Source organism: Vipera ursinii (assembly GCF_947247035.1).
Source record: "Vipera ursinii genome assembly, chromosome: 14".
Taxonomy (NCBI): Eukaryota; Metazoa; Chordata; class Lepidosauria; order Squamata; family Viperidae; genus Vipera; species Vipera ursinii.
In genome coordinates, this window is record NC_139527.1 from 2,573,174 (window position 1) to 2,583,122 (window position 9,949).

The following is a 9,949-nucleotide window of genomic DNA, read 5'->3' on the forward strand; positions in this document are numbered from 1 at the left end:
AATTGTCCTGTAGTGAGTCGGCCGCGTTAAGTCGGCCGTGGCAAGTTCCGTCCTTGGCACGGATCGAGCCTTCCAACTACGTGAGGATTTGGGAAAGGATTGTTTTGTGCACTTGGCAGGGCGTTGTGCAACGGAGCGGCTGTCCCTTTTGTCTTTTTGCACACTCCCCTTGCTTCTGCGCAAGGCAGCGCAGAGTCGGAAGAGTGCCTTATGGGGTAGGCTTGGTCGGGGTGGGAATGCCGAAGAGAAAGCGGTTTGACTCCGGTTTCTTGGGTCCCATTTGGAGCCAAACCCTCTCCCCGCAGGAGTGGCCCTGGTGGATTCACACAACGGATGCTGAGTGGCCCCTGGCTGAGGGTCATTCTTGAAACCTCGGGAGAAGCTAGGTAGACGTTTGTGGGACCGAACAGAAGGGGACCCCCCGCCCCCCCTATTCTGCAAGGCAATCGTTGCACGTGGCAAAATGCCGGGTTTGGGCAAAGTGGCCGTGTGAGTGGAAAAGAGGGGACAGGGAGGGAACGCTGAAGGCTTTGCACGTGAATTTCTCTTTGGCAGGGCCCCTCTTGGCCTTGGCGACACCCCCCCCCACCTGCCCCCCCATCACTGGAGGTCTGTTGAATAATCTATGCATATTTAAATAAGTAATGGGGAGCCTGGCTCTCCTCCCGTAGAGTGCCTGCTATCCATCCCCGTGAATGTAGCTGATTAAACCGACCTGCTGATTCCTGAACCCAGACAGCAAAGACTGACACCTCGTCTCTTTTGCCCCGCCCCTTTTTGTGTGCGGTGTGTGCCTGTGAAGAGGGTTGTTAGTATGGAGGGAAGCTGTGCTCCGGATCAGAAAAGGGAATGGGTTTTCTTGGGATTTGGGCAGCTTTCCTTTCCTTCTCACGGGCCACGAGCCGCAGTCGTCACTTTCAGCAATGACTCGAGGTCAGCTCGTCATTGAAACCCTTCCTCTTTTTTCCTTTAAGAAAAAAATTATATTTATTAAGGTTCTTTTTCCATAGGTTGAAAAAAGGAGAAACGAAAAAGTGCAAGAAACCTCCCCCCCCCCAAAAAAAAGTTCTCAGAAGTACAGCACCTGGGCTCCCCCAGAGCCGGCCACATGCGCCTTTGAACCATGTTCCCTATTGTGCATTTCCACGTGCGTCATTCGGGCCTTCTTCTAGGTCGGAGGAGGTTGGAATATTTGCCCAGTTTTCTTAACCTATCATGGTTTGCTTGGCTAGGGCTTGCGATCTGTCCGCCCCAGGGATTAAAACTGTCAACAGTGATTTACAGATCACAGGGAGAGAGGTTGGTGGCCTGCCCGCGCTAAGTCACAAAAAGAGAAATAATTCTGTTTTGGTGAGAATCCAGCCAACACTGGCTTTAGGAAGCTTCTTTTCAGATCGGTCTTCTCCAGATGTTGAAATGGGGACTTTTTTCTCTCATGAAACTGTTTTTCTGAATTACAGCCCAGCGCATGCATTTCCTCTGTTGCATGGTGCTCTGCAAAATGCCAGAAATTTTGTGTGTGTGTGTGTGTGTGCGCGCGCGCGTGCGTGCGTGCAATGGCTGATCTAGTGAAGAGCGCGTCTGTGCTGGTGAAAACTTACAGGTAGTCCTCAAATTATGACCGCAGCCGAGCCCCAAATTTCTATTGCTACGCAAGACAGTTATTAAGCGAGTTTTTGTCCCATTGCAGGACAGGGAAGCCTTGCTTCGCTTTTTGAACCCCAGGCGTGTGCAAGAGTCTAAGGTGGCTAGCAGGCTTTGAGTTGTGATCCTAATCCAGTCCATGCTTTACTTCTTTAGTCCCAATCCTGAAGGGGGTCCTTCCACATGTGTCATTAAAAAGCCATTCCTATTAACAGGAGCTGGGGACCACTCTGCACCACCAGCACAATCGCTAGAATTCTCCCCCAATGTTGACTTTGCAAGGTTTTAGATCAGGGGTCTTCAAACGTGGCCCTTTTATGACTTGTGGACTTCAACTCCCAGAATTCTGGCTTGGGAAATTCTGGGAGTTGAAGTCCACAAGTCTTAAAGCGGCCCTGTTTTCGACACCCCTGTTTTGAGATGAATGTCCGGGACATCCCCCAACTTCCCGCCCATTCCATACTCCCCCCCCCACTCCCAGCTCACATGAGGCTGCACCTGTTTGTGTGCAGCACCCCCTGGAGGCGCACCGCGGAGTGATTGCTCTGACAGCCCCGGGCCACGGCGCTGCACAGCAGCTCTTTGAAGAGCAAGATGATGTGCCAGTTGTATCTGGCCGAGCACTCCACGTAGCCGCACTTCCAGGCCTTCTTCACGAGCAAGGAGAGAGTCCGGCGGGGTGTGAAGCGCTGTCTTTGCAGGTCCCGCTTGTTCCCCACCACGATGATGGGGGCTTCGCTGATGTTGCTCGTCCTAGAAAAGAGGGGACAACGAAGGAGATTCAGGTTTTTGGGGGGGCAAGTTGAAAGAGCAGCAGTTCGACAGAGCTTTGGTGTGCGGGCTCATGAACGTAGCTGCTTCTAGCAAGTCCATTTCTAAGGAAGGAGAATATTTGTAGCTCGGGCTTGACACGAGCGGTCCTTGGCCTGTAGAGTTAGTCCTCAACTTAGAACTGATTGCTTAGCGACAGTTCAAAAGGTGACAGAGCAGCCTTGGGGCGCGCCTTATTCAAAGTTCCAACAATTGCTCCCCCCTCCATGGTCACATGACCAAACGTCCGGCATTCGACAACACAGACACAATTACAGCTGTTTGAAGAGTCCCACCGTTCCAACAGTTTTGACTCAACAGTTTTGCCAAAAGTCGGCACTTCCAGTTTTGGGCAAAGTTGCAGCCATAGCATACTATCAGTTCACTTAATGACCGGTGTCCGCTTAACAACCATGACAGCTGCTTTATGACCATGCTTGCTTAACAACGACTGCAAAAAAAAAAAGGCTTACGTGACTGATTCCTATTACGATCATCATGACTTGGAACCAGGATGGGCAGGTTCCGTTACAGCCAGAAGCAGAGGACTAGATTTCTGAGTTGATGCATTGCCTTATCTTATGGGGGGTGTCTCTCCTTCACCCCCTACTCTTACCTGTTGTCCTGGATCTGCTGACGGAGCATTTTCACGTATTCAAAGCTTTCTGGACTGCAAATGTCGTACACCAGAACGTAGGCGCCGGTGTTTCGTAGGCCCCAATACTTTAGGTCTGACCACTCCTGATGGACAAAAACAGAAAGACTTGGGACAGGAAGATGTGTCCTTGCAGCCAAGGAAAAACCAGCTAGGGGTTGACTTAGCCGTTGCCAGGATCCCAACAGAAACGACAGAGGGACTTGGCTGAAACTTTTACAAATATTAAGTTCTACGTGATTTCATAGAATGGAGTTTCCTTGAATTCTATGCAAATACTACCCTTCTTGTCTATGGAGATTCTCAGTCATGCCGGTCATTTGTTGTCCCAAAAGTCCTTTTTCAGAAGGCAACTGGATTTTCTTGTTTTTTCTTTGAAGACATTTCGCTTCTCATTTGAGAAGCTTCTTCAGTTCTGACCGGATGGTGGAGACTGGAAGGATTTATACTCCTTTGCTGGTCCTTTGCCTTCTTTTAGAGAGTTGATGGACACAGACAAACCTCCAAGTGGCCTCAACAACTCTCTAAAAGAATGAAAACGACCAACGGGTCTGCAAGGAATATAAATCCTTTCATTCCCCAGCATCCAGTCAGAGCTGAAGAAGCTTCTTGAATGCCAAATGACAGGGGCACGGAGATGAGCAGCGTCCCTTAGAGCCAGCAATGAGTAGCGGATTAAAATCCCCCTCCTATCCCTCATTTTGACTTTTTTGACCACCCCTCACCCAAGATGCCTTTTCCTGCAGGAACCGATGAACCTGTCTTCTACCTAGCCAGCCAACACATCGGTAGCTCTTGACGTACAATCGCCATTGCGACTGGGAATCCTGCCGTCGGTCATTAAGGTTGTAAGTTGAGGCATCCATGTAACTGAGATGTCTTGCACATTTGCCTCTCTTCGGTGCTTCACGGGCCATTGCTTGACCTGGCCATTTGGCCTGTTGAGGTTTCTAGCCCACATGGGATCAGCAGGCTCCACAAAGCCCTCCCTTCAGCATTACTATTTAAAGAATTCTAAAAACTCAAGTGGGAAGACAAGACGAGCTGCTTCGAGAAACAGTGTGAGCGCTAGAGGAAAGTGCCTAAAACGCGGCCAGGTTAAAACTCACATTTTTTTATTATTATTATTTTGAGAACCAGCAAGTGTGAAGAAGGTGACAGCCACATTTTACAGACAGCTGGTGCTACTATTTTGCTCCCTCCAGCTGCAGAAGGTGAGAGCCAAGGTGACATGGGCTGCCAATTAGTCACTTCAACCTTGTTCAGAAACATCTTTCATGGTTTCTCCATAGAATGTAGATGAGGATATAGAATAATAGGGTTGGATGGGACCTTGGAGGTCTTCTAGTCCAACCCCCTCCCCAAATAGGAGACCTCATACCATCCTGGACAAACGGCTGTCCAGTCTCTTCTTGAAAAGATCCAGTGATGGAGCACCCACAACTTCTGGAGGCGAGTCGTTCCACTGGTTAATTGTTCTCACTGTCCGGAAATGCTTGTTTTTGCTCTCTGCTAGTCCAAGAAACCAAATAGATAGGAGCAAAATATTTAGGAGCCAAGGGCAGAAGATAAGAGAAGCTCCTCAATGTTTTATACTTTGCAGAACTGTGGTGGAAGAAATGGTTTCAATTGGTTCAATGTGGTCCAACTGGTTAAATTTCTAAATTTCGTACTCCCTAAAAGTATGACTTTATACCTATTTGGCACCATCAATGTCTACATTTGGTCCAAAATCTTCGTTATAATATTGATTTAGGACTGAGAGTTTTATGGCTAAAGCTTTTTTTTTGCTTTTGCTTTTGCTTTTTGCTGTTTTCCACCCCCTTTTTAACACCTCTCAAGAGGAGGTGTAGGTTGAAGAATTCAAAGCATGAATAAGCTGTTTAGCTGGAGCTGGAGAAAACTAGTATCCATGTGTAGATTTTTGGAGGCTAATGCAAGTAACTGAAATATCCAGAAGCCGTGTGTAACGTGAAAGCTAAATCATCATCATTGACTTCGCTTGCGAGAAGTTCGCAAAAGGGGATCACGTGACCCTGGGACGTGGCGACCGTCATAAATACGAGTCGGTTGCCAAGCATTTGGAAAAGAAAAACTGAAAGAGTCAGCCAACTCCAACCTAGCTTGACCCCTGTCAAACTAGCACTCCGCTTCTCCCCAGCTGTGGTTGGGTTGGGCTGGTGGAAACTGCCAGGTGGGGAGGGAGGGGGAAGAGGCGCTCACCTGAGAACTGTTGGCAGGGAAAGCCGCCACGTAGGGGACGTCCATGATTTTCAGGTCGTAGGAGTTCCCGTTCAGCATGACTGACGGCCGGTAGATGTAACGGTCATCCGTGGGGCTGTACTTCTCGGTGAAGTCGTGGTACAAGAATTGGCGAATGATGGCCGTCTTACCTACCCTGGGGGCCCCCAGGACGGCGACGGTCAGCGTCTCCGCCATGCTCTGCCTTCAGGACCCTGGAGAGTTCCAGCCGCCAGCGTTGCTCCTCCGAAGAGCCGCCTCGCGCTTCCTCCGAGCCATCAAAACCCCTTCCCTGCCCTCCCCGCGGTTCACACAATAAGCTTCTTCACCGGCCTCCTGAGTTAGCGTGTTTTTGGATTCACACGCTACACGGAAGCATTTAAGCTGGGTTGATGGCACCGGAGGCTGAGCCTCCACCAAGAAAAAAACAACAACCCAAGGCTATGAACGAGCCAAGCTGAATATATTAGACATGTCAAGGCTGGTGCCAGGTTTGTAACGGACTCCTGAAGTGCCTTGTGTGGGCCCAGCTTGAGACTCACCCCCACTTTTTCCTCCCTCCAGGATCGCTCCCACTTAGTCTCCAAGCCAAGTTACTCAACTTTGCAATTATCTCCAAGCATCTCCTCCGCTGCAGCCTTGGGCTAACCCACGAGCTCAGACTTCATCCAAATCCAGGACGGATTCCGACGGAGTGGCGTGAACGGGAAGGGAGAGGGGAATTCAGCTAAGCCGCGGAAGCCAAACACGAAGATGGTGATGAACCGAGCAGGGAAGTGAATGGAACCAAAGTCCTCAGAAGTGCAGTTGGCTTGGGGGGGGGGGGGGGCGAGCTGCCTTCTCGCTGCCTTCTCGCTGCCTAAAGACTGTGCTGTGGTTTTGAGAGAGGTAGGAAGGGAAAGAAGTTGCTGAAGAGCGAGAAGGGGGAGGCAGAAGGAGAGAGAGAGGGGGGGGAGGGAGAGAGAGAGAGAGAGAGAGAGAGAGAGAGAGAGAGAGAGAGAGAGAGAGAGAGAGAGAGAGAGATTGCGGAGGGAGGCTGCCGAGCCGAGCGAGCGAGTGGAGGATGGGACCTTTCCACGCCGACTTCCCCAGCTTTCTCCTGAGCGCAAAGGCTGCTCAAGGCCGCTGCAAGGCCAAGGGGCGCCAGGTTGCCCGCCTCGCTCCTACTCCTACTTTTGTATTCTGCTTTTTTATATTTATTGCCCTGTACACCGCCCTGAGTCCTTCGGGAGAAGGGCGGTATAAAAATATAATATAATAAATAAATAAATACTCAACCACCCGACCGGGCAGCGCGATCCAAGCGCCCCGCCGGACGGAGCCAAGGCAGAGAGAGAGCTGGGCGGAGCGCTCGAGTCGGCGCTCCGTTTCAGCACCCTGGACAGCGAGACCGCGACGCGCAAGCCCGCCGGGCTTTTCCCCCGCTGCGGCAGAGAACCCGGGATTGCAGGACAAGCACGTGAGAACGGCGGCGCGGCGGGCAGGGCAGGAAGAACGACTCTGCCTAGCAGCAGGCAGGGGTAGCCTGGGGAAGGCTGGGCGCTCGGCGGAGGAGCCGCTCATCCTCCCCCCCCCCGGCAGAAGCGGAGAGCGTCTTCCCCGCCTTCCCCCTTCCGAGATGCGGACAAATATGACTTCATACTTTTCTGCCAGGGCGAAGTGGGGGCGGCAGTTTCCACGCTCCGTCTGCCGGCACGGTTGGACGACCACCAGCAGCCCCCCCGGGAGAATGTCCCTCAAAGGGAGGGTCAGCTGAGCTGGTCCTCTGCTCAGAGGCTAAGACGGGTTCCTGCCTGAAGAGCGAATCAATACATTAGGAACGGAGAGGAAGCTAAGAAAGTCTCTAGGGACGAGAGGGGGGCTGCTCCAGTCTGTGATCTTGAGGAGTTAGTAAAAAAAAAAAAACCTTCCTTGAAGTGTTTCGGTTCTTTTGCTTTGTGGGGCTGAGACTGTAATATTTCCCTCTTTTCGAAAGAAAACCGGAGAGGTTTTGTCCCCTAAAATTCAACCCACCCAAAGTGAGGCGGGAATTGGAAATCTGCGAATAGAAGTTTGCTAAGGGAGATCAGAGGCCCCCGCGTGGGTTTGCACGGACCCAAATTTATTTTTTTTATTTTTTATTTTATTACATTTATATACCGCCCTTTCCCCGAAGGACTCAGGGCGGTTTACAGGGTGATTAAAAAACCAAGATACAAAAGTTAAAAACAAATTTTAAAAAAATTATATTTGTCCCTGCATAAATAAAACCCCAGTTAAAATGGGCAACGAAGAAAGAGCGAAGGGACATTTTTTAAGCTTTACATTTGAAACTTAAATTTTAAGTGAAATTTTAAGTCCTGTGTTCTACGTGACTTGACAGAATGGAGTTGCCTTGATTCCTATGCAAAGGCTACCTTTCTTGGTTGGTTTGCCTCTTTTTCCGCTTTGAGATATTAATATTAGCTGCTGGGAAAGTTATTATTTGTTTGCCAAAACCTCTGCAGCGGCCTTGGAAAGGAATATTGAAATTATGACACATATTAAGGAAAACTTTAATCCAGTGTCTAGCCGCGATGAAAGGAGTCCATTACAAAGTGAAGGTCAATAGGAGTGGGATGGACTGTCATTGTCTTATATAAAGCTATGATGTGACCACGGTAGAAATGCTGAATATATAACCTGCTTCAAAACGTCAGTGAGAGGAGAAATCAACGTGAGCGAACACCTGCTGTGTTTCGAAAGGTTATAACATCCGGGAGGTTTGACAAAAAGATGGTGAGCAAGAAAAACTTGCAAAATACAATATAATAGCAGTGTGAAACTGGAGTTTCCAAACTTTTCCAGGCCTTGTTTCCCCCCCCCCCCCACACACACACACCAAAAAATATCCTGGAATGTGGCTTCACTCTGCAAGCCTTACCACTGAACAAATACAACAGCATGGAAAAGCCCCTGACCACTAAACCCAATACAACACAACCAACACAAACCCTAACGAGAATTATACTGCTTGAGCAGGGGGTTGGACTAGAAGACCTCCAAGGTTCCTTTCCAGCTCTATTCTGAATTGAAAATTGATTGCCAGAGAGCAGCTTCTGAAAGTGTCCCGAGCTGAGAATAGCACAAAAGCTGCGATTCTCCCAGGCAGCTTGTTTCCCTTTTTTTCTTTTTTTTTTTGGCACAAAAGCTCATCGAGAGGAAGAAAATGTTGACTGCGGCAAAAAAAAAAACAAATCGGAAAAAAGAAAAAAAAACCGCTTGGCTCTTCCTTGCCAAAGGAACGGATCTCATTACTCTTCCTGCGGTAGTGAATACAAATAGGAATGAGATTTTTTTTCCCTAGGCTGCAAAAAAACCCAGTTATCCATTAGATGTGAAAGGAAACAAGATCAGGGATGTCTGTAAGGAAAGGGTTAAAAAAAATGGTAGCCGCCACCAGGCCACCAAAGCCACACCCCTTTTTCTATGTGCAAAAAAGGGGGCGGTGCTTTGCAATGTCTGCAGTTGCCATCTTGCCTTTTTTGACTCCTTCCCTGCGGATACCTCCACAAGACTGGTGCAATCTTGAGCACTCCAGGTTTATCAACCCACATCTGATGTCTTTGGATTAAAATCACACAGGAGCGTAAAATGGACATACCCTTGTAGATTGTGAGCGACCGTTGTTCTCCGTTCTGATCTATTCTATTATTCTATTCCATTATTCTATTATTCTAATTATTATTTCTATTTTATTATTTTCTAGTCTATTGTTATTCTAATTATTTATATTCTGTTCTATTATCTGTTCCATTATTCTATTTCTATTCTATTCTAATTATTTCTATCTATTCTGTTCCATTCTATTGTTATTCTATTCTTCTATTCTAATTATTTCTATTCTGTTCTATTGTCATTTATTCTATTCTAATTCTATTCTATTATTATTCTACTCTGTTCCATTCCACCCTAATTTGTAATCCTTCTTGTCCTGCCCCAAATAAAAAAATAAAAAGCAGAATTTTGTCTGCAATGGCTTGATATGGAGGTGGGCTGGTGATATAAACAGAAGCAGGCAGACTATTTTGGGCAGCCGGCAAGAAAAGGATTAAATAGTGTTGGGGGTGAGGGGGAAGACAGAAAACAGAGAGCTATAAGTTGGTCACAGCCAGCCAGAGGTATTTATCCATTCATTGAGTCCTTCCCCAAAACCTGGGATGGCTAGATATTGCTTGATGATGTTAAAAGTATTGTTGCAGGATGGAAGCTGTTCCAAATGCTCCATGGCACATGGTGATTAGCCCAAATTAGCCCAGTCATCTTTCACGCCTAAAGTGGGACTAGAACTCACCGTCTCCTGGTAATTGGCCCAAAGTCACCCAGTCATCTTTCATGCCTAAAGTGGGACTAGAACTCACCGTCTCCTGGTAATTGGCCCAAAGTCACCCAGCCATCTTTCATGCCTAAAGTGGGATTAGAACTCACCGTCTCCGGCTGACTGGCGCAACATTACCCAGCTGGCTTTCATGCCTAAGGCAGGACTAGAACTCACCGTCTCTCACTGTCTAGCCTACGGCCTTAATTATTAGACCAAAATGATGCACACACACCCCCCCCCAAACTAAACCCCATGAAGAC

At 48.4% G+C, this 9,949-nt stretch overlaps 1 protein-coding gene across 1 annotated transcript; it reads right to left on the minus strand.

Annotated features, from left to right (window-relative positions):
- Positions 1-2,126: 2,126 nt before the first annotated feature.
- RASL10A (RAS like family 10 member A) lies at positions 2,127-5,548 on the minus strand (the record flags this gene model as incomplete). The annotated part of the gene is made up of 3 exons (XM_083373474.1): positions 2,127-2,397; positions 3,071-3,195; positions 5,333-5,548. The coding sequence occupies 3 exons, from the start codon at positions 5,546-5,548 to the stop codon at positions 2,127-2,129; spliced, it is 612 nt and encodes a 203-aa protein (XP_083229600.1).
- Between the last annotated feature and the right edge of the window lie 4,401 nt (positions 5,549-9,949).